General features: G+C 49.1%; 1 protein-coding gene across 1 annotated transcript in view; it reads right to left on the bottom strand.

Moving 5' to 3' along the window:
- LOC140359283 (dual specificity protein phosphatase 19-like) overlaps window positions 1–13,902 on the bottom strand; it is a 33,186-nt gene extending 19,284 nt beyond the window's left edge. Inside the window, exons 1-3 of the mRNA XM_072444143.1 lie at window positions 13,886–13,902; window positions 5,064–5,143; window positions 4,617–4,663 (exon numbers count right to left, since the gene is read on the bottom strand). Coding sequence (XP_072300244.1) covers window positions 4,617–4,663; window positions 5,064–5,143; window positions 13,886–13,902 — 144 coding nt within the window. The remainder of the gene's footprint in view (window positions 1–4,616; window positions 4,664–5,063; window positions 5,144–13,885) is intronic.
- Window positions 13,903–25,769: the final 11,867 nt, after the last annotated feature.

The following is a 25,769-nucleotide window of genomic DNA, read 5'->3' on the forward strand; positions in this document are numbered from 1 at the left end:
AGAGGCGAGAGGGCGAGAGGAGGCGAGAGGCGAGAGGAGGCGAGAGGCAAGAGGCGAGAGGGCGAGAGGAGGCGAGAGGCGAGAGAAGGCGAGAGGCGAGAGGGCGAGAGGCGAGAGGGCGAGAGGCGAGAGGAGGCGAGAGGCAAGAGGCGAGAGGGCGAGAGGAGGCGAGAGGCGAGAGGGCGAGAGGCGAGAGGAGGCGAGAGGAGGCGAGAGGCGAGAGGCGAGAGGCGAGAGGGCGAGAGGAGGCGAGAGGCGAGAGACAAGAGGCGAGGCGAGAGGCGAGAGGAGGCGAGAGGCGAGAGGCGTGAGGGCGAGAGGAGGCGAGAGGCGAGAGGAGGCGAGAGGCGAGAGACAAGAGGCGAGGCGAGAGGCGAGAGGAGGCGAGAGGCGTGAGGCGAGAGGGCGAGAGGAGGCGAGAGGCGAGAGACAAGAGGCGAGGCGAGAGGCGAGAGGAGGCGAGAGGCGAGAGGCGTGAGGGCGAGAGGAGGCGAGAGGCGAGAGGCGAGAGGGCGAGAGGAGGCGAGAGGCGAGAGGAGGCGAGAGGCGAGAGGAGGCGAGAGGCGAGAGGAGGCGAGAGGCAAGAGGCGAGAGGGCGAGAGGAGGCGAGAGGCGAGAGGCGAGAGGCGAGAGGAGGCGAGAGGAGGCGAGAGGCGAGAGAAGGCGAGAGGGCGAGAGGAGGCGAGAGGCGAGAGAAGGCGAGAGGCGAGAGGGCGAGAGGCGAGAGGAGGCGAGAGGCAAGAGGCGAGAGGCGAGAGGGCGAGAGGAGGCGAGAGGCGAGAGACAAGAGGCGAGGCGAGAGGCGAGAGGAGGCGAGAGGCGAGAGGCGAGAGGCGTGAGGGCGAGAGGAGGCGAGAGGCGAGAGACAAGAGGCGAGGTGAGAGGCGAGAGGCGAGAGGAGGCGAGAGGCGAGAGGCGTGAGGGCGAGAGGAGGCGAGAGGCGAGAGGCGAGAGGGCGAGAGGAGGCGAGAGGCGAGAGGAGGCGAGAGGCGAGAGGAGGCGAGAGGCAAGAGGCGAGAGGGCGAGAGGCGTGAGGCAAGAGGCGAGAGGAGGCGAGAGGCGAGAGGCAAGAGGCGAGAGGAGGCGAGAGGCGAGAGGCGTGAGGGCGAGAGGAGGCGAGAGGCGAGAGACAAGAGGCGAGGTGAGAGGCGAGAGGAGGCGAGAGGCGAGAGGCAAGAGGCGAGAGGAGGCGAGAGGCGAGAGGCGTGAGGGCGAGAGGAGGCGAGAGGCGAGAGACAAGAGGCGAGGTGAGAGGCGAGAGGAGGCGAGAGGCGAGAGGCGTGAGGGCGAGAGGAGGCGAGAGGCGAGAGGCGAGAGGGCGAGAGGAGGCGAGAGGAGGCGAGAGGCGAGAGGAGGCGAGAGGCAAGAGGCGAGAGGGCGAGAGGCGAGAGGCAAGAGGCGAGAGGAGGCGAGAGGCGAGAGGCGTGAGGGCGAGAGGAGGCGAGAGGCGAGAGGCGAGAGGGCGAGAGGAGGCGAGAGGCGAGAGGAGGCGAGAGGCGAGAGGAGGCGAGAGGCGAGAGGAGGCGAGAGGCAAGAGGCGAGAGGGCGAGAGGAGGCGAGAGGCGAGAGGCGAGAGGCGAGAGGAGGCGAGAGGAGGCGAGAGGCGAGAGAAGGCGAGAGGGCGAGAGGAGGCGAGAGGCGAGAGAAGGCGAGAGGCGAGAGGGCGAGAGGCGAGAGGAGGCGAGAGGCAAGAGGCGAGAGGCGAGAGGGCGAGAGGAGGCGAGAGGCGAGAGACAAGAGGCGAGGCGAGAGGCGAGAGGAGGCGAGAGGCGAGAGGCGAGAGGCGTGAGGGCGAGAGGAGGCGAGAGGCGAGAGACAAGAGGCGAGGTGAGAGGCGAGAGGCGAGAGGAGGCGAGAGGCGAGAGGCGTGAGGGCGAGAGGAGGCGAGAGGCGAGAGGCGAGAGGGCGAGAGGAGGCGAGAGGCGAGAGGAGGCGAGAGGCGAGAGGAGGCGAGAGGCAAGAGGCGAGAGGGCGAGAGGCGTGAGGCAAGAGGCGAGAGGAGGCGAGAGGCGAGAGGGCGAGAGGAGGCGAGAGGCGAGAGAAGGCGAGAGGCGAGAGGCAAGAGGCGAGAGGAGGCGAGAGGCGAGAGGCGTGAGGGCGAGAGGAGGCGAGAGGCGAGAGACAAGAGGCGAGGTGAGAGGCGAGAGGAGGCGAGAGGCGAGAGGCGTGAGGGCGAGAGGAGGCGAGAGGCGAGAGGCGAGAGGGCGAGAGGAGGCGAGAGGAGGCGAGAGGCGAGAGGAGGCGAGAGGCAAGAGGCGAGAGGGCGAGAGGCGAGAGGCAAGAGGCGAGAGGAGGCGAGAGGCGAGAGGGCGAGAGGAGGCGAGAGGCGAGAGACAAGAGGCGAGGCGAGAGGCGAGAGGAGGCGAGAGGAGGCGAGAGGAGGCGAGAGGCGAGAGGCGAGAGGCGAGAGGCGAGAGGGCGAGAGGAGGCGAGAGGCGAGAGGCGAGAGGCGAGAGGCGAGAGGGCGAGAGGAGGCGAGAGGCGAGAGACAAGAGGCGAGGCGAGAGGCGAGAGGAGGCGAGAGGAGGCGAGAGGAGGCGAGAGGCGTGAGGCGAGAGGGCGAGAGGAGGCGAGAGGCGAGAGACAAGAGGCGAGGCGAGAGGAGGCGAGAGGCGAGAGGCGTGAGGGCGAGAGGAGGCGAGAGGCGAGAGGCGAGAGGCGAGAGGCGAGAGGCGAGAGGGCGAGAGGAGGCGAGAGGCGAGAGGAGGCGAGAGGCGAGAGGAGGCGAGAGGCGAGAGGAGGCGAGAGGCAAGAGGCAAGAGGCGAGAGGAGGCGAGAGGCGAGAGGCGAGAGGCGTGAGGGCGAGAGGAGGCGAGAGGCGAGAGACAAGAGGCGAGGTGAGAGGCGAGAGGAGGCGAGAGGCGAGAGGCGTGAGGGCGAGAGGAGGCGAGAGGCGAGAGGCGAGAGGGCGAGAGGAGGCGAGAGGAGGCGAGAGGCGAGAGGAGGCGAGAGGCAAGAGGCGAGAGGGCGAGAGGAGGCGAGAGGCGAGAGAAGGCGAGAGGCGAGAGGGCGAGAGGCGAGAGGAGGCGAGAGGGCGAGAGGCGTGAGGGCGAGAGGCGAAAGGGCGAGAGGCGAGAGGGCGAGAGGCGTGAGGGCGAGAGGCGAGAGGCGAAAGGGCGAGAGGCGTGAGGGCGAGAGGCGTGAGGGCGAGAGGCGTGAGGGTGAGAGGAGGCGAGAGGCGAGAGGAGGCGAGAGGCGAGAGGAGGCGAGAGGCGAGAGGAGGCGAGAGGGCGAGAGGCGTGAGGGCGAGAGGAGGCGAGAGGCGAGAGGCGAGAGGGCGAGAGGAGGCGAGAGGCGAGAGGAGGCGAGAGGCAAGAGGCGAGAGGGCGAGAGGCGTGAGGCAAGAGGCGAGAGGAGGCGAGAGGCGAGAGGCGAGAGGGCGAGAGGAGGCGAGAGGCGAGAGGCGAGAGGCGTGAGGGCGAGAGGAGGCGAGAGGCGAGAGACAAGAGGCGAGGTGAGAGGCGAGAGGAGGCGAGAGGCGAGAGGCGTGAGGGCGAGAGGAGGCGAGAGGCGAGAGGCGAGAGGGCGAGAGGAGGCGAGAGGAGGCGAGAGGCGAGAGGAGGCGAGAGGCAAGAGGCGAGAGGGCGAGAGGCGAGAGGCAAGAGGCGAGAGGAGGCGAGAGGCGAGAGGCGAGAGGAGGCGAGAGGCGAGAGGCGAGAGGGCGAGAGGAGGCGAGAGGCGAGAGAAGGCGAGAGGCGAGAGGGCGAGAGGCGAGAGGAGGCGAGAGGCAAGAGGCGAGAGGGCGAGAGGAGGCGAGAGGCGAGAGAAGGCGAGAGGCGAGAGGGCGAGAGGCGAGAGGAGGCGAGAGGGCGAGAGGCGTGAGGGCGAGAGGCGAGAGGGCGAGAGGCGTGAGGGCGAGAGGCGAGAGGGCGAGAGGCGTGAGGGCGAGAGGCGAGAGGCGAAAGGGCGAGAGGCGTGAGGGCGAGAGGCGAGAGGCGTGAGGGCGAGAGGCGTGAAGGTGAGAGGAGGCGAGAGGCGAGAGGAGGCGAGAGGCGAGAGGAGGCGAGAGGCGAGAGGAGGCGAGAGGGCGAGAGGCGTGAGGGCGAGAGGCGAGAGGCGAAAGGGCGAGAGGCGAGAGGAGGCGAGAGGGCGAGAGGCGTGAGGGCGAGAGGCGTGAGGGTGAGAGGAGGCGAGAGGAGAGAGGAGGCGAGAGGCGAGAGGAGGCGAGAGGCGAGAGGGGGGAGCGGTGGGGCGCGGTGGGGCCGGCGCGCGCGGTGGGGCCGGGGGGCACGGTGGGGGGTCGGGGGGCACGGTGGGGCACGTTGGGGGGTCGGGGGGCACGGTGGGGCGCGGTGGGGGGTCGGGGGGCTCGGAGCCAGCGCACATCACGACGACACGACGAAAAACACTCAATAATCCAGGTGAACAAAGTTTAATTAAAGCGATTCCAGCGCGTGTCCTGATCGTACAAGTAAAGTAAGAACAGGTGAAAATGACAAAATACAAAAGATAAAGCACAAAAAGTGATAAAAAAGAGCGGAGCGTTGCCAGCTGGACCCGCGCCTTTGTGACGCTTAGTCAATCATTACCTACATTTGCTGTTTCTTGAGATGTTTGGTCCATCAGAGGTAACAGTGTAAACATCTGCAGGGACAATGCAAATACTTGGGTCGTACCTTGTGTTTTTGGAGCGTAGTAAAGTCGTGGGCGGCGTCCTGAGAGCCTGAGACACAAAGAGGAGCCAATCAGAACAGTTCTGTCAATCTGGAAAACATCCTGCCTGTTTGGGTTCTACTGAATTTTAGATTTGTTGATCCTGTCTTTTTGTGTCGTTGCTGTGATGGAGCCGTCTTAACGGTTCTTAACGGTTCCACCCCAGAAGTCCGAAGGTTCACTTGTTCAAAGTTGTTTTGTGTATATAAAAATAACAAGGGAACAACTCGAATCCTCCACTCGACGCCTTCATTTGATCATAAGTACGTGTGATCCGATCACCGTAGGATTGGGAGTCAAAAAGGAAATTCAGTTTTCCTTCTGGACCCGGAGACAATGAAATATCCACCTTATTGTCAGAAGAAGGACTAGACTGGGCTCCTGTCCTTCAGTTTTTGGGAATTGTGAACCTTGGGACTTGTGGGCCGCCCCGTCATCCCCCAGCACACCTTTTTGGCTCTCTTGTGGTTTGAAGTTTATGTGTAGAGAACTATTAACACATTTACACAAGGCAATTTAAAGTGCTTCACACAATAAAATACAGAAATCACAAAACAGTTTAAGACATCAAAGAGAAGTGTGCACACTAAATCATTTCAGGCATATGCACAGCTAAACAAAACCCTTTGTAGCTTAGCTTTGGAACATCTTCAGGAAGACTGTTCCAGACTTTAGGCCGCAGTTATTCTATTACTTGGTTTATGAATTTCTAAAGAAAATATATTGAACAAGCGGAAGAAATATAAATATCATTTCAATTTCAAAAGAGTTTTTCAATTTGAGTTGAGCTAATTGGGGCATTTCCATCAGGCCTGAAGAAATGGAATACCAGGCCAGGACCTTCTGTCCCCACCTCCTGCACTGAGTCCAGAGGACAGTCCAGGACGGAGCTTTGTCCAGCTTCTTCCTCTCCCTCTCTGTGATGACCACACCTACAGGAGCTGATGCACCACAGAGTCAGAGAAGGTCTTCAGGAGTGGCTCTGTCAGGAGTGGCCCTGTCAGGAGTGGCCCTGTCACTCTAAAAGACCTGAGTCTCCTCAGGAGGTGGAGTCGACTCTGGCTCTTCCTGTTCAGTCTGTGTTATGAGTTCAGTTTGTGGTTCAGATGAAACACCAGGTCCTTGTATGAGTCACTCTCTCAATGTCCCGTCCATGGATGTTCACTGGTGAGGGGGCGTGGCCTGTCCCGTCCCTGGATGTTCACTGGTGAGGGGGGCGTGGCCTGTCCCGTCCCTGGATGTTCACTGGTGAGGGGGCGTGGCCTGTCCCGTCCCTGGATGTTCACTGGTGAGGGGGGCGTGGCCTGTCCCGTCCCTGGATGTTCACTGGTGAGGGGGGCGTGGCCTGTCCCGTCCCTGAATGTTCACTGGTGAGGGGGGCGTGGCCTGTCCCGTCCCTGGATGTTCACTGGTGAGGGGGGCGTGGCCTGTCCCGTCCCTGGATGTTCACTGGTGAGGGGGGCGTGGCCTGTCCCGTCCCTGGATGTTCACTGGTGAGGGGGGCGTGGCCTGTCCCGTCCCTGAATGTTCACTGGTGAGGGGGGCGTGGCCTGTCCCGTCCCTGGATGTTCACTGGTGAGGGGGGCGTGGCCTGTCCCGTCCCTGGATGTTCACTGGTGAGGGGGGCGTGGCCTGTCCCGTCCCTGGATGTTCACTGGTGAGGGGGGCGTGGCCTCTGTGGAAGTCCACCACCATCTCCTTGGTCTTCCCCCAAGTACATTCCCCTTGGAGACCCCTGGAAAAGGCTACACCGTCTGTGTCTTCTGTGCTTGTTCATTTTGGCACAAAGGATTTAAAACTACAGTAATCAGAGAAACTTAAAGAGGACTTTATTTCCCTGATCAACACTGTGATCACTGCCAGTTCTGCTCAGGAGATGTTTCAGACCTCATTGTTCTCTACACTCCTGCGTGCTCGCTGAGGTCTGAGGGCCAGTTACAACTTCTTGTCACAAAAACTGGGGCGACCAGGCCTTTTCTGTAGTGGGCTTCACTTTGGAACGCTCTTCCTCCCACATAAAGACTGCACCTTCAGTTGATGCTTTTAAGTCTTGTTTAAGAGAATCGTGTGGTCCTCTGACCGTCTTTTATTATTTGTATATTTGATATATTTTAATTTGATTTGGTTTGTACGTATTTCACATGTGCTTGTTTTGTACTGTTTTGCACTTTGGAGACTTTGTGTTGGGCACATGTACAAATGAAGTTGCATTGGATCGATTCTCTAGTTTAATCATGTAAATTATCCAAAGGAGTTGTGTTATAAATCTGTTTTCTGCTCATTTGCACATGTCATATCCAAGTTTGTAAGAAAACAGATAAAAAAAACATATTTGTGATGATAGCTCTGTTTGTCTGAATTTGTTATTTAGGCACCGTTAAATAATTGTCACTGTCAAGCCATGTCAAAATAAAACTGCTTCTATATCTGTAAAACACAGAGGCCTTTATTTTGTCAAATTAGCTGTTAGCAGAGGAATTTCAGTCTAGAGAACCATGGCTTTGAACCGGCAACCCGTACATAATACAGATACGATGTACTGTACTTTATGAGTGATTTGACATGACCAATGCGTGTGCCAATTTTCACTCACTTTTGACTTTCTATGTAGATCCAACAAGTCTGACAGGATTTGTAAAGGAAATATCTGTTTCTTGAGGCCAAACGGTGAAAAATACGACTTAGGTCCATATCAGTTTTTTGTTTCGTTTTATGTATACAATCATCTCCCAAATGTTGCCGTAATTTGACATTTTTGGAAATTTTAAATGAACTGTAGGGGGCGCTAAAGTCGTGAGTGGCCATGTGCTCATTCATTTATTCTGTCAGAATAGATGTCTTGGCATGTTCAGACATTAAGCCCATATGTATATGTCATAATGGCTGACACATTATTGTAACCAGTGTAATCACATTTCAATCACATTATTTGAATGTGTTTGTGAGCATTAAGTGGAGTTAGAGATGTCTAACTGAGGTTCAGGAGCAGGACCACGCCTCAAGCTACACTCCACCAGTAAACACGCCCCACTCTCTAACCACACCTCTAATTACCCAGAAGCCCTATTTATAAGGCCTATTCAAAGCATGCCTTGTCGTCTCAGCGCTCTCGACAGAGAGAGCGTCAGACTCTCGCTTGACCTGTTCTCCGTCTAACTCCAGTCGAAAGTTATCCAGAGGACCCGCCAACGGTCAGTTACACGGTTACTACTCACAGTTACTCGGTTACAACACAGTCAGCTCACAGCTCAACTCACAGCGACAGCTCAACTCACAGCTTACAGATACAACTACAACTACAGCCACGCTCACCGAGCCCCGCCGGCAGCTACGCTCACGGCAACCACACAAACTCAAAACCACGGCAGCAGCCACACGCCGGCTCCCTCTCTCAACCACTCATCCCGTCCATCCCTCCTATCACTCATCCCCTCTCTCAACCACCCCGGCCACACGCTCGTCCTGACTCACGGTAACAACAGAGTCCAGTGACGGCAGCAACAACAGAGTCCAGTGACCGTAGCAACAACAGAGTCCAGTGACCGCAGCAATAACAGAGTCCGGTGACCGCAGCAATAACAGAGTCCGGTGACCGCAGCAACAACAGAGTCCAGTGACCGCAGCAACAACAGAGTCCAGTGACTGACCGTAGCAACAACAGAGTCTAGTGACCGCAGCAACAACTGAGTCCAGTGACCTCAGCAACAACAGAGTCCAGTGACCGCAGCAACAACAGAGTCCAGTGACCGCAGCAACAACAGAGTCCAGTGACCGCAGCAACAACAGAGTCCAGTGACCGCAGCAACAACAGAGTCCAGTGACCGTAGCAACAAAAGAGTCCAGTGACCGTAGCAACAACAGAGGCCAGTGACCACAGCAACAACAGAGTCCAGTGACCGCAGCAACAACAGAGTCCAGTGACCGTAGCAACAACAGAGTCCAGTGACAGCAGCAACAACAGAGTCCAGTGACCGCAGAAACAACTGAGTCCAGTGACCGCAGCAACAACTGAGTCCAGTGACCACAGCAACAACAGAGTAGCAACAACAGAGTCCAGTGACCGTAGCAACAACAGAGTCCAGTGACCGCAGCAACAACAGAGTCCAGTGACCATAGCAACAACAGAGGCCAGTGACCGTAGCAACAACAGAGTCCAGTGACCGTAGCAACAACAGAGTCCAGTGACCGTAGCAGCAACAGAGTCCAGTGACCGCAGCAACAAGAGAGTCCAGTGACTGACCGTAGCAACAACAGAGTCTAGTGACAGCAGCAACAACTGAGTCCAGTGACAGTAGCAACAACAGAGTCCAGTGACCGCAGCAACAAGAGAGTCCAGTGACTGACCGTAGCAACAACAGAGTCTAGTGACCGCAGCAACAACTGAGTCCAGTGACAGTAGCAACAACAGAGTCCAGTGACAGCAGCAACAAGAGAGTCCAGTGACTGACCGTAGCAACAACAGAGTCCAGTGACCACAGCAACAACAGAGTCCAGTGACTGACCGTAGCAACAACAGAGTCCAGTGACCGCAGCAACAACAGAGTCCAGTGACTGACCGTAGCAACAACAGAGTCTAGTGACCGCAGCAACAACTGAGTCCAGTGACAGTAGCAACAACAGAGTCCAGTGACCGCAGCAACAAGAGAGTCCAGTGACCGCAGCAACAACAGAGTCCAGTGACCTCAGCAACAACAGAGTCCAGTGACCGCAGCAACAACAGAGTCCAGTGACCGCAGCAACAACAGAGTCCAGTGACCGTAGCAACAAAAGAGTCCAGTGACCGTAGCAACAACAGAGTCCAGTGACCACAGCAACAACAGAGTCCAGTGACCGCAGCAACAACAGAGTCCAGTGACCGTAGCAACAACAGAGTCCAGTGACAGCAGCAACAACAGAGTCCAGTGACCGCAGAAACAACTGAGTCCAGTGACCGCAGCAACAACTGAGTCCAGTGACCACAGCAACAACAGAGTAGCAACAACAGAGTCCAGTGACCGTAGCAACAACAGAGTCCAGTGACCGTAGCAACAACAGAGTCCAGTGACCGTAGCAGCAACAGAGTCCAGTGACCGCAGCAACAACAGAGTCCAGTGACCATAGCAACAACAGAGGCCAGTGACCGTAGCAACAACAGAGTCCAGTGACTGTAGCAAAAACAGAGTCCAGTGACCGTAGCAACAACAGAGTCCAGTGACCGCAGCAACAACAGAGTCCAGTGACCGCAGCAACAACAGAGTCCAGTGACCGCAGCAACAACAGAGTCCAGTGACCGCAGCAACAACAGAGTCCAGTGACCGTAGCAACAAAAGAGTCCAGTGACCGTAGCAACAACAGAGGCCAGTGACCGTGGCAACAACAGAGTCCAGTGACCGTAGCAACAACAGACTCCAGTGACCGCAGCAACAAAAGAGTCCAGTGACCGTAGCAACAACAGAGTCCAGTGACAGCAGCAACAACTGAGTCCAGTGACCACAGCAACAACAGAGTAGCAACAACAGAGTCCAGTGACCGTAGCAACAACTGAGTCCAGTGACCGCAGCAACAACAGAGTCCAGTGACCATAGCAACAACAGAGGCCAGTGACCGTAGCAACAACAGAGTCCAGTGACCGTAGCAACAACAGAGTCCAGTGACCGTAGGAAAAACAGAGTCCAGTGACTGTAGCAACAACAGAGTCCAGTGACCGTAGCAACAACAGAGTCCAGTGACCGTAGCAACAACAGAGTCTAGTGACCGTAGCAACAACAGAGTCCAGTGACCGCAGCAACAACAGAGTCCAGTGACCGCAGCAACAACTGAGTCCAGTGACCGCAGCAACAACTGAGTCCAGTGACGGCAGCAACAACTGAGTCCAGTGACCGTAGCAACAACTGAGTCCAGTGACGGCAGCAACAACAGAGTCCAGTGACCATAGCAACAACAGAGTCCAGTGACCGTAGCAACAACAGAGTCCAGTGACCGCAGCAACAACAGAGTCCAGTGACCTCAGCAACAACAGAGTCCAGTGACCGTAGCAACAACAGAGTCCAGTGACCTCAGCAACAACAGAGTCCAGTGACCGTAGCAACAACAGAGTCCAGTGACCTCAGCAACAACAGAGTCCAGTGACCGTAGCAACAACAGAGTCCAGTGACCTCAGCAACAACAGAGTCCAGTGACCGTAGCAACAACTGAGTCCAATGACGGCAGCAACAACAGAGTCCAGTGACCATAGCAACAACAGAGTCCAGTGACCGTAGCAACAACAGAGTCCAGTGACCGCAGCAACAACAGAGTCCAGTGACCGTAGCAACAAAAGAGTCCAGTGACCGTAGCAACAACAGAGGCCAGTGACCACAGCAACAACAGAGTCCAGTGACCGCAGCAACAACAGAGTCCAGTGACCGTAGCAACAACAGAGTCCAGTGACAGCAGCAACAACAGAGTCCAGTGACCGCAGAAACAACTGAGTCCAGTGACCGCAGCAACAACTGAGTCCAGTGACCACAGCAACAACAGAGTAGCAACAACAGAGTCCAGTGACCGTAGCAACAACAGAGTCCAGTGACCGCAGCAACAACAGAGTCCAGTGACCATAGCAACAACAGAGGCCAGTGACCGTAGCAACAACAGAGTCCAGTGACCGTAGCAACAACAGAGTCCAGTGACCGTAGCAGCAACAGAGTCCAGTGACCGCAGCAACAAGAGAGTCCAGTGACTGACCGTAGCAACAACAGAGTCTAGTGACAGCAGCAACAACTGAGTCCAGTGACAGTAGCAACAACAGAGTCCAGTGACCGCAGCAACAAGAGAGTCCAGTGACTGACCGTAGCAACAACAGAGTCTAGTGACCGCAGCAACAACTGAGTCCAGTGACAGTAGCAACAACAGAGTCCAGTGACAGCAGCAACAAGAGAGTCCAGTGACTGACCGTAGCAACAACAGAGTCCAGTGACCACAGCAACAACAGAGTCCAGTGACTGACCGTAGCAACAACAGAGTCCAGTGACCGCAGCAACAACAGAGTCCAGTGACTGACCGTAGCAACAACAGAGTCTAGTGACCGCAGCAACAACTGAGTCCAGTGACAGTAGCAACAACAGAGTCCAGTGACCGCAGCAACAAGAGAGTCCAGTGACCGCAGCAACAACAGAGTCCAGTGACCTCAGCAACAACAGAGTCCAGTGACCGCAGCAACAACAGAGTCCAGTGACCGCAGCAACAACAGAGTCCAGTGACCGTAGCAACAAAAGAGTCCAGTGACCGTAGCAACAACAGAGTCCAGTGACCACAGCAACAACAGAGTCCAGTGACCGCAGCAACAACAGAGTCCAGTGACCGTAGCAACAACAGAGTCCAGTGACAGCAGCAACAACAGAGTCCAGTGACCGCAGAAACAACTGAGTCCAGTGACCGCAGCAACAACTGAGTCCAGTGACCACAGCAACAACAGAGTAGCAACAACAGAGTCCAGTGACCGTAGCAACAACAGAGTCCAGTGACCGTAGCAACAACAGAGTCCAGTGACCGTAGCAGCAACAGAGTCCAGTGACCGCAGCAACAACAGAGTCCAGTGACCATAGCAACAACAGAGGCCAGTGACCGTAGCAACAACAGAGTCCAGTGACTGTAGCAAAAACAGAGTCCAGTGACCGTAGCAACAACAGAGTCCAGTGACCGCAGCAACAACAGAGTCCAGTGACCGCAGCAACAACAGAGTCCAGTGACCGCAGCAACAACAGAGTCCAGTGACCGTAGCAACAACAGAGTCCAGTGACCGTAGCAACAACTGAGTCCAGTAACCGCAGCAACAAAAGAGTCCAGTGACCGTAGCAACAACTGAGTCCAGTGACCGCAGCAACAACAGAGTCCAGTGAACGTAGCAACAACAGAGTCCAGTGACCGCAGCAACAACTGAGTCCAGTGACGGCAGCAACAACAGAGTCCGGTGACTGACCGTAGCAACAACAGAGTCCAGTGACCGTAGCAACAACAGAGTCAAGTGACCGCAGCAACAACAGAGTCCAGTGACCGCAGCAACAACAGAGTCCAGTGACCGTAGCAACAACAGAGTCAAGTGACCGCAGCAACAACAGAGTCCAGTGAGTGCAACAACAACCTAGTCCAGTGACCGTAGCAACAACAGAGTCTAGTGACCGCAGCAACAACAGAGTCCAGTGACCGCAGCAACAACAGAGTCCAGTGACCGCAGCAACAACAGAGTCCAGTGACACCGGAGCAACAACAGAGTCCAGTGACCGCAGCAACAACAGAGGCCAGTGACCGCTGCAACAACAGAGTCCAGTGACCTCAGCAACAACAGAGTCCAGTGACCGCAGCAACAACAGAGTCCAGTGACCGCAGCAACAACAGAGTCCAGTGACCGTAGCAACAAAAGAGTCCAGTGACCGTAGCAACAACAGAGTCCAGTGACCGCTGCAACAACAGAGTCCAGTGACCTCAGCAACAACAGAGTCCAGTGACGGCAGCAACAACAGAGTCCAGTGACCGTAGCAACAAAAGAGTCCAGTGACCGTAGCAACAACAGAGGCCAGTGACCGCTGCAACAACAGAGTCCAGTGACCTCAGCAACAACAGAGTCCAGTGACGGCAGCAACAACAGAGTCCAGTGACCGCAGCAACAACAGAGTGTTGCCCTGTGACCTGTGCCCTGTGACCTGTACCCTGTGACCCTTGCCCTGTGACTTGTGACCTGTGACCTGTGCCCTGTGACCTGTGCCCTGTGACCTGTACCCTGTGACCCTTGCCCTGTGACTTGTGACCTGTGACCTGTGCCCTGTGACCTGTGCCCTGTGACCTGTACCCTGTGACCCTTGCCCTGTGACTTGTGACCTGTGACCTGTGCCCTGTGACCTGTGCCCTGTGACCTGTACCCTGTGACCCTTGCCCTGTGACTTGTGACCTGTGACCTGTGCCCTGTGACCTGTGCCCTGTGACCTGTACCCTGTGACCCTTGCCCTGTGACCTGTGACCTGTGCCCTGTGACCTGTGACTTTTGCCCTTTGACCTGTGCCCTGTGACCTGTGCCCTGTGAACTGTGACCTGTAACTTTTGTCCTGTGACCTGTGCCCTGTGACCTGTGACCTGTGCCCTGTGCCCTGTGGCTTTGACCCTTGCCCTGTGCCCTGTGACCTGTGCCCTGTGCCCTGTGACCTGTGACCTGTGACCTGTGCCCTGTGACCTGTGCCCTGTGACCTGTGCCCTGTGACCTGTGACCTTTGACCTGTCTCACCACACGTTGCTGTCCATCCTAATCCACAGTTTTGAGTCATAACAGCTTCACGTGCTTATACTGCCCCCTCTGGCCAATGAGGTTCAGGTTAAGGTGATTGTCCCTTGTGGAAGTCTGACCTCTGCATTTGACCCCTTCTTTGACCCCACAGGAGCATCAGGAGCAGGAGCCACCTCTTGACCTCTGTCCACATCTCTGTGCTGGACCTGGTCAGGTGAGAGGTTTGGGAGGTGTTTGCTCAAGGGTCAAGTTACAGCCGGGAATGTGACACGGCTTCACCTGAGACTTTGACCCCGTGACATGAATAAAACAGCACAAGGAGCTGAATTATTCACATGTTTCACTGCACGAGCTTCGAACTCCCACTAAAGGACTAAAGACAAACTCATGTTTCATTTAGACCTTTCAGCACTAAACCAGGACTAAAACAGGACTAAACCAGGACTAAAACAGGACTAAACCGGGAATAAAACAGGACTAAACCGGGAATAAAACAGGACTAAACCGGGAATAAAACAGGACTAAAACAGGACTAAAACAGGACTAAAACAGGACTAAAACAGGACTAAACCAGGACTAAAACAGGACTAAACCAGGACTAAACCAGGACTAAACCAGGACTAAAACAGGACTAAAACAGGACTAAAACAGGACTAAAACAGGACTAAACCAGGACTAAAACAGGACTAAACCGGGAATAAAACAGGACTAAACCGGGAATAAAACAGGACTAAAACAGGACTAAACCGGGAATAAAACAGGACTAAAACAGGACTAAAACAGGACTAAAACAGGACTAAACCAGGACTAAAACAGGACTAAACCAGGACTAAACCAGGACTAAACCAGGACTAAAACAGGACTAAAACAGGACTAAAACAGGACTAAAACAGGACTAAACCAGGACTAAAACAGGACTAAACCGGGAATAAAACAGGACTAAACCGGGAATAAAACAGGACTAAACCGGGAATAAAACAGGACTAAAACAGGACTAAACCAGGACTAAAACAGGACTAAACCGGGAATAAAACAGGACTAAACCAGGACTAAAACAGGACTAAAACAGGACTAAAACAGGACTAAACCAGGACTAAACCAGGACTAAACCAGGACTAAACCAGGACTAAAACAGGACTAAAACAGGACTAAAACAGGACTAAACCAGGACTAAACCAGGACTAAACCAGGACTAAAACAGGACTAAAACAGGACTAAAACAGGACTAAACCAGGACTAAAACAGGACTAAACCAGGACTAAACCAGGACTAAACCAGGACTAAACCAGGACTAAAACAGGACTAAAACAGGACTAAAACAGGACTAAAACAGGACTAAACCAGGACTAAACTAGGACTAAAACAGGACTAAACCGGGAATAAAACAGGACTTAAACAGGACTAAAACAGGACTAAACCAGGACTAAACCAGGACTAAACCAGGACTAAAACAGGACTAAAACAGGACTAAAACAGGACTAAAACAGGACTAAAACAGGACTAAAACAGGACTAAACCAGGACTAAAACAGGACTAAACCAGGACTAAACCAGGACTAAACCAGGACTAAACCAGGACTAAAACAGGACTAAACCAGGACTAAACCAGGACTAAAACAGGACTAAACCAGGACTAAAACAGGACTAAACCAGGACTAAACCAGGACTAAACCAGGACTAAAACAGGACTAAAACAGGACTAAAACAGGACTAAAACAGGACTAAAACAGGACTAAAACAGGACTAAAACAGGACTAAACCAGGACTAAAACAGGACTAAACCAGGACTAAACCAGGACTAAACCAGGACTAAAACAGGACTAAAACAGGACTAAAACAGGACTAAAACAGGACTAAACCAGGACTAAACCAGCACTAAACTAGGACTAAAACAGGACTAAACCGGGAATAAAACAGGACTAAACCGGGAATAAAACAGGACTTAAACAGGACTAAACCAGGACTAAACCAGGACTAAACCAGGACTAAAACAGGACTAAACCGGGAATAAAACAGGACTAAACCGGGAATAAAACAGGACTTAAACAGGACTAAACCAGGACTAAACCAGGACTAAAACAGGACTAAACCAGGACTAAAACAGGACTAAAACAGGACTAAACCAGGACTAAAACAGGACTAAACCAGGACTAAACCAGGACTAAAACAGGACTAAACCAGGACTAAACCAGGACTAAACCAGGACTAAAACAGGACTAAAACAGGACTAAAACAGGACTAAAACAGGACTAAAACAGGACTAAACCAGGACGAAAACAGGACTAAACCAGGACTAAACCAGGACTAAACCAGGACTAAAACAGGACTAAAACAGGACTAAAACAGGACTAAACCAGGACTAAACCAGGACTAAACCAGGACTAAAACAGGACTAAACCGGGAATAAAACAGGACTAAACCGGGAATAAAACAGGACTTAAACAGGACTAAAACAGGACTAAACCAGGACTAAACCAGGACTAAACCAGGACTAAACCAGGACTAAAACAGGACTAAACCAGGACTAAACCAGGACTAAACCAGGACTAAAACAGGACTAAACCAGGACTAAACCAGGACTAAAACAGGACTAAACCAGGACTAAAACAGGACTAAACCAGGACTAAACCAGGACTAAAACAGGACTAAACCAGGACTAAAACAGGACTAAAACAGGACTAAAACAGGACTAAACCAGGACTAAACCAGGACTAAAACAGGACTAAACCAGGACTAAACCAGGACTAAAACAGGACTAAAACAGGACTAAAACAGGACTAAACCAGGACTAAACCAGGACTAAAACAGGACTAAACAGGACTAAAACAGGACTAAACCAGGACTAAAACAGGACTAAAACAGGACTAAACCAGGACTAAAACAGGACTAAAACAGGACTAAAACAGGACTAAAACAGGACTAAACCAGGACTAAACCAGGACTAAACCAGGACTAAAACAGGACTAAACCAGGACTAAACCAGGACTAAACCAGGACTAAACCAGGACTAAAACAGGACTAAACCAGGACTAAACCAGGACTAAAACAGGACTAAACCAGGACTAAACCAGGACTAAACCAGGACTAAAACAGGACTAAAACAGGACTAAAACAGGACTAAACCAGGACTAAACCAGGACTAAAACAGGACTAAAACAGGACTAAACCAGGACTAAACCAGGACTAAAACAGGACTAAACCAGGACTAAACCAGGACTAAAACAGGACTAAAACAGGACTAAAACAGGACTAAACCAGGACTAAACCAGGACTAAAACAGGACTAAACAGGACTAAAACAGGACTAAACCAGGACTAAACCAGGACTAAAACAGGACTAAAACAGGACTAAACCAGGACTAAAACAGGACTAAAACAGGACTAAAACAGGACTAAAACAGGACTAAACCAGGACTAAACCAGGACTAAACCAGGACTAAACCAGGACTAAACCAGGACTAAACCAGGACTAAAACAGGACTAAAACAGGACTAAACCAGGACTAAACCAGGACTAAAACAGGACTAAACCGGGAATAAAACAGGACTAAAACAGGACTAAAACAGGACTAAAACAGGACTAAAACAAGACTAAACCGGGAATAAAACAGGACTAAACCAGGACAAAACAGGACTAAAACAGGACTAAAACAGGACTAAAACAGTACTAAACCAGGACTAAACCAGGACTAAAACAGGACTAAACCAGGACTAAAACAGGACTAAAACAGGACTAAAACAGGACTAAACCAGGACTAAACCAGGACTAAAACAGGACTAAACCAGGACTAAAACAGGACTAAACCAGGACTAAACCAGGACTAAACCAGGACTAAAACAGGACTAAACCAGGACTAAAAAAGGACTAAAACAGGACTAAACCAGGACTAAACCAGGACTAAAACAGGACTAAACCGGGAATAAAACAGGACTAAACCGGGAATAAAACAGGACTTAAACAGGACTAAACCAGGACTAAACCAGGACTAAAACAGGACTAAACCAGGACTAAACCAGGACTAAAACGGGACTAAACCAGGACTAAAACAGGACTAAACCAGGACTAAACCAGGACTAAAACAGGACTAAACCAGGACTAAACCAGGACTAAACCAGGACTAAAACAGGACTAAAACAGGACTAAAACAGGACTAAAACAGGACTAAAACAGGACTAAAACAGGACTAAACCAGGACTAAAACAGGACTAAAACAGGACTAAACCAGGACTAAACCAGGACTAAACCAGGACTAAAACAGGACTAAACCAGGACTAAACCAGGACTAAACCAGGACTAAAACAGGACTAAAACAGGACTAAAACAGGACTAAAACAGGACTAAACCAGGACTAAACCAGGACTAAAACAGGACTAAACCATGAATAAAACAGGACTAAAACAGGACTAAAACAGGACTAAAACAGGACTAAACCAGGACTAAAACAGGACTAAAACAGGACTAAAACAGGACTAAAACAGGACTAAACCAGGACTAAACAAAGACTAAAACAGGACTAAAACAGGACTAAAACAAGACTAAACCGGGAATAAAACAGGACTAAACCGGGAATAAAACAGGACTTAAACAGGACTAAAACAGGACTAAACCAGGACTAAACCAGGACTAAAACAGGATTAAACCAGGACTAAAACAAGACTAAACCGGGAATAAAACAGGACTAAACCGTGAATAAAACAGGACTTAAACAGGACTAAAACAAGACTAAACCAGGACTAAACCAGGACTAAAACAGGATTAAACCAGGACTAAAACAGGAATAAAACAGGACTAAAACAGGACTAAAACAGGACTAAAACAGGACTAAAGCAGGACTAAAACAGGACTAAACCAGGACTAAAACAGGACTAAAACAGCACTAAACCAGGACTAAACCAGGACTAAAACAGGACTAAACCAGGACTAAACAAAGACTAAAACAGGACTAAAACAGGACTAAAACAAGACTAAACCGGGAATAAAACAGGACTAAACCAGGACAAAACAGGACTAAAACAGGACTAAAACAGGACTAAAACAGTACTAAACCAGGACTAAACCAGGACTAAAACAGGACTAAAACAGGACTAAAACAGGACTAAACCAGGACTAAACCAGGACTAAACCAGGACTAAAACAGGACTAAACCAGGACTAAACAAAGACTAAAACAGGACTAAAACAGGACTAAACCAGGACTAAACCAGGATTAAAACAGGACAAAAACAGGACTAAAACAGGACTAAAACAAGACTAAAACAGGACTAAAACAGGACTAAACCAGGACTAAACCAGGACTAAAACAGGACTAAACCAGGACTAAAACAGGACTAAACCAAGACTAAACCAGGACTAAAACAGGACTAAACCAGGACTAAAACAGGACTAAACCAGGACTAAACCAGGACTTAAACAGGACTAAAACAGGACTAAACCAGGACTAAAACAGGACTAAACCGGGAATAAAACAGGACTTAAACAGGACTAAAACAGGACTAAACCAGGACTAAAACAGGACTAAACCAGGACTAAAACAGGACTAAAACAGGACTAAACCAGGACTAAAACAGGACTAAACCAGGACTAGAACAGGACTAAAACAGGACTAAAACAGGACTAAACCAGGACTAAAACAGGACTAAAACAGGACTAAAACAGGATAAAAACAGGACTAAAACAGGACTAAACCAGGACTAAACCAGGACTAAAACAGGACTAAAACAGGACTAAAGCAGGACTAAAACAGGACTAAACCAGGACTAAAACAGGACTAAAACAGGACTAAACCAGGACTAAGCCAGGACTAAACCAGGACTAAAACAGGACTAAACCAGGACTAAAACAGGACTAAAACAGGACTAAAACAGGACTAAAACAAGACTAAACCGGGAATAAAACAGGACTAAACCAGGACAAAACAGGACTAAAACAGGACTAAAACAGGACTAAAACAGTAATAAACCGAACTAAAACAGGACTAAAACAGGACTAAAACAGGACTAAACCAGGACTAAACCAGGACTAAAACAGGACTAAAACAGTACTAAAACAGGACTAGAACAGGACTAAACCAGGACTAAAACAGGACTAAACCAGGACTAGAACAGGACTAAACCAGGACTAAAACAGGACTAAACCAGGACTAAAACAGGACTAAAACAGGACTAAAACAGGACTAAACCAGGACTAAACCAGGACTAAAACAGGACTAAAACAGGACTAAAACAGTACTAAACCAGGACTAGAACAGGACTAAACCAGGACTAAAACAGTACTAAACCAGGACTAGAACAGGACTAAACCAGGACTAAAACAGGACTAAACCAGGACTAAAACAGGACTAAAACAGCACTAAACCAGGACTAAAACAGGACTAAACCAGGACTAAAACAGGACTAAAACAGGACTAAAACAGGACTAAAACAGGACTAAAACAGGACTAAACCAGGACTAAAACAGGACTAAAACAGGACTAAACCAGGATAAAAACAGGACTAAAACAGGACTAAACCAGGACTAAACCAGGACTAAAACAGGACTAAAACAGGACTAAAACAGGACTAAAGCAGGACTAAAATAGGACTAAACCAGGACTAAAACAGGATTAAAACAGGACTAAACCAGGACTAAACCAGGACTAAACCAGGACTAAAACAGGACTAAAACAGGACTAAAACAGGACTAAAACAGGACTAAACCAGGACTAAAACAGGACTAAAACAGGACTAAACCAGGATAAAAACAGGACTAAAACAGGACTAAAACAGGACTAAACCAGGACTAAAACAGGACTAAACCAGGACTAAAACAGGACTAAACCAGGACTAGAACAGGACTAAACCAGGACTAAACCAGGACTAAACCAGGACTAAAACAGGACTAAACCAGGACTAAACAAAGACTAAAACAGGACTAAAACAGGACTAAACCGGGAATAAAACAGGACTAAACCAGGACAAAACAGGACTAAAACAGGACTAAAACAGGACTAAACCAGGACTAGAACAGGACTAAAACAGGACTAAACCAGAACTAAACCAGGACTTAAACAGGACTAAAACAGGACTAAAACAGGACTAAACCAGGACTAAACCAGGACTAAAACAGGACTAAACCAGGACTAAAACAGGAATAAAACAGGACTAAAACAGGACTAAAACAGGACTAAAACAGGACTAAAACAGGACTAAAACAGGACTAAAACGGGAATAAAACAGGACTAAACCAGGACAAAACAGGACTAAACCAGGACTAAAACAGGACTAAAACAGTACTAAACCAGGACTAAACCAGGACTAAAACAGGACTAAACCAGGACTAAAACAGGACTAAAACAAGACTAAACCGTGAATAAAACAGGACTAAACCAGGACAAAACAGGACTAAAACAGGACTAAAACAGGACTAAAACAGTACTAAACCAGGACTAAACCAGGACTAAAACAGGACTAAACCAGGACTAAAACAGGACTAAACCAGGACTAAAACAGGACTAAAACAGGACTAAAACAGGACTAAAACAGGACTAAACCAGGTCTAAACCAGGACTAAAACAGGACTAAACCAGGACTAAACAAAGACTAAAACAGGACTAAAACAGGACTAAAACAGGACTAAAACAAGACTAAACCGGGAATAAAACAGGACTAAACCAGGACAAAACAGGACTAAAACAGGACTAAAACAGGACTAAAACAGGACTAAAACAGGACTAAACCAGGACTAAAACAGGACTAAACCAGGACTAAACCAGGATTAAAACAGGACAAAAACAGGACTAAAACAGTACTAAAACAAGACTAAAACAGGACTAAAACAGGACTAAACCAGGACTAAACCAGGACTAAAAAAGGACTAAACCAGGACTAAAACAGGACTAAACCAGGACTAAAACAGGACTAAACCAGGACTAAACCAGGACTTAAACAGGACTAAAACAGGACTAAACCAGGACTAAAACAGGACTAAACCGGAATAAAACAGGACTAAACCAGGACTAAAACAGGACTAAAACAGGACTAAACCAGGACTAAAACAGGACTAAACCAGGACTAGAACAGGACTAAAACAGGACTAAAACAGGACTAAACCAGGACTAAAACAGGACTAAAACAGGACTAAAACAGGATAAAAACAGGACTAAAACAGGACTAAACCAGGACTAAACCAGGACTAAAACAGGACTAAAACAGGACTAAAACAGGACTAAAGCAGGACTAAAACAGGACTAAACCAGGACTAAAACAGGACTAAAACAGGACTAAACCAGGACTAAACCAGGACTAAACCAGGACTAAAACAGGACTAAACCAGGACTAAACAAAGACTAAAACAGGACTAAAACAGGACTAAAACAAGACTAAACCGGGAATAAAACAGGACTAAACCAGGACAAAACAGGACTAAACCAGGACTAAAACAGGACTAAACCAGGACTAAAACAGGACTAAAACAGGACTAAAACAGGACTAAACCAGGACTAAACCAGGACTAAAACAGGACTAAACCAGGACTAAAACAGGACTAAAACAGGACTAAAACAGGACTAAAACAGGACTAAACCAGGACTAAAACAGGACTAAAACAGGACTAAACCAGGATAAAAACAGGACTAAAACAGGACTAAACCAGGACTAAACCAGGACTAAAACAGGACTAAAACAGGACTAAAACAGGACTAAAGCAGGACTAAAATAGGACTAAACCAGGACTAAAACAGGATTAAAACAGGACTAAACCAGGACTAAACCAGGACTAAACCAGGACTAAAACAGGACTAAAACAGGACTAAACCAGGACTAAAACAGGACTAAACCAGGACTAGAACAGGACTAAACCAGGACTAAACCAGGACTAAACCAGGACTAAAACAGGACTAAACCAGGACTAAACAAAGACTAAAACAGGACTAAAACAGGACTAAACCGGGAATAAAACAGGACTAAACCAGGACAAAACAGGACTAAAACAGGACTAAAACAGGACTAAACCAGGACTAGAACATGACTAAAACAGGACTAAACCAGAACTAAACCAGGACTTAAACAGGACTAAAACAGGATTAAAACAGGACTAAACCAGGACTAAACCAGGACTAAAACAGGACTAAACCAGGACTAAAACAGGAATAAAACAGGACTAAAACAGGACTAAAACAGGACTAAAACAGGACTAAAACAGGACTAAAACAGGACTAAACAGGACTAAAACAGGACTAAAACAGGACTAAACCAGGACTAAACCAGGACTAAAACAGGACTAAACCAGGACTAAAACAGGACTAAAACAAGACTAAACCGGGAATAAAACAGGACTAAACCAGGACAAAACAGGACTAAAACAGGACTAAAACAGGACTAAAACAGTACTAAACCAGGACTAAATCAGGACTAAAACAGGACTAAACCAGGACTAAAACAGGACTAAAACAGGACTAAAACAGGACTAAAACAGGACTAAACCAGGACTAAACCAGGACTAAACCAGGACTAAACCAGGACTAAAACAGGACTAAACCAGGACTAAACAAAGACTAAAACAGGTCTAAAACAGGACTAAAACAGGACTAAAACAAGACTAAACCGGGAATAAAACAGGACTAAACCAGGACAAAACAGGACTAAAACAGGACTAAAACAGGACTAAAACAGTACTAAACCAGGACTAAACCAGGACTAAAACAGGACTAAAACAGGACTAAACCAGGACTAAAACAGGACTAAACCAGGACTAAACCAGGATTAAAACAGGACAAAAACAGGACAAAAACAGTACTAAAACAAGACTAAAACAGGACTAAAACAGGACTAAACCAGGACTAAACCAGGACTAAAACAGGACTAAACCAGGACTAAAACAGGACTAAACCAAGACTAAACCAGGACTAAAACAGGACTAAACCAGGACTAAAACAGGACTAAACCAGGACTAAACCAGGACTTAAACAGGACTAAAACAGGACTAAACCAGGACTAAAACAGGACTAAACCGGGAATAAAACAGGACTTAAACAGGACTAAAACAGGACTAAACCAGGACTAAAACAGGACTAAAACAGGACTAAACCAGGACTAAAACAGGACTAAACCAGGACTAGAACAGGACTAAAACAGGACTAAAACAGGACTAAACCAGGACTAAAACAGGACTAAAACAGGACTAAAACAGGATAAAAACAGGACTAAAACAGGACTAAACCAGGACTAAACCAGGACTAAACCAGGACTAAAACAGGACTAAAACAGGACTAAAGCAGGACTAAAACAGGACTAAACCAGGACTAAAACAGGACTAAAACAGGACTAAACCAGGACTAAACCAGGACTAAACCAGGACTAAAACAGGACTAAACCAGGACTAAACAAAGACTAAAACAGGACTAAAACAGGACTAAAACAGGACTAAAACAAGACTAAACCGGGAATAAAACAGGACTAAACCAGGACAAAACAGGACTAAAACAGGACTAAAACAGTAATAAACCGAACTAAAACAGGACTAAAACAGGACTAAAACAGGACTAAACCAGGACTAAACCAGGACTAAAACAGGACTAAAACAGTACTAAACCAGGACTAGAACAGGACTAAACCAGGACTAAAACAGGACTAAACAAGGACTAGAACAGGACTAAAACAGGACTAAACCAGGACTAAAACAGGACTAAAACAGGACTAAAACAGGACTAAAACAGGACTAAAACAGGACTAAACCGGGACTAAACCAGGACTAAAACAGGACTAAAACAGGACTAAAACAGTACTAAACCAGGACTAGAACAGGACTAAACCAGGACTAAAACAGTACTAAAACAGGACTAAACCAGGACTAAACCAGGACTAAACCAGGACTAAAACAGGACTAAACCAGGACTAAAACAGGACTAAAACAGGACTAAACCAGGACTAAAACAGGACTAAAACAGGACTAAACCAGGATAAAAACAGGACTAAAACAGGACTAAACCAGGACTAAACCAGGACTAAAACAGGACTAAAACAGGACTAAAACAGGACTAAAGCAGTACTAAAACAGGACTAAACCAGGACTAAAACAGGATTAAAACAGGACTAAACCAGGACTAAACCAGGACTAAACCAGGACTAAAACAGGACTAAAACAGGACTAAACAGGACTAAAACAGGACTAAACCAGGACTAAAACAGGACTAAAACAGGACTAAACCAGGATAAAAACAGGACTAAAACAGGACTAAAACAGGACTAAACCAGGACTAAAACAGGACTAAAACAGGACTAAACCAGACTAAAACAGGACTAAACCAGGACTAAACCAGGACTAAACCAGGACTAAAACAGGACTAAACCAGGACTAAACAAAGACTAAAACAGGACTAAAACAGGACTAAACCGGGAATAAAACAGGACTAAACCAGGACCAAACAGGACTAAAACAGGACTAAACCAGGACTAGAACAGGACTAAAACAGGACTAAACCAGAACTAAACCAGGACTTAAACAGGACTAAAACAGGACTAAAACAGGACTAAAACAGGACTAAACCAGGACTAAACCAGGACTAAAACAGGACTAAAACAGGACTAAACCGGGAATAAAACAGGACTAAACCAGGACTAAAACAGGACTAAACCAGGACTAAACCAGGACTAAAACAGGACTAAAACAGGACTAAAACAGGACTAAACCAGGACTAAAACAGGACTAAACCAGGATAAAAACAGGACTAAAACAGGACTAAACCAGGACTAAAACAGGACTAAAACAGGACTAAAACAGGACTAAAGCAGGACTAAAACAGGACTAAACCAGGACTAAAACAGGATTAAAACAGGACTAAACCAGGACTAAACCAGGACTAAAACAGGACTAAAACAGGACTAAAACAGGACTAAAACAGGACTAAACCAGG

Source organism: Eucyclogobius newberryi, unplaced genomic scaffold (assembly GCF_026437365.1).
Source record: "Eucyclogobius newberryi isolate DKJ021-1_F unplaced genomic scaffold, fEucNew1.0.hap1 SCAF_14, whole genome shotgun sequence".
NCBI lineage: Eukaryota > Metazoa > Chordata > Actinopteri > Gobiiformes > Gobiidae > Eucyclogobius > Eucyclogobius newberryi.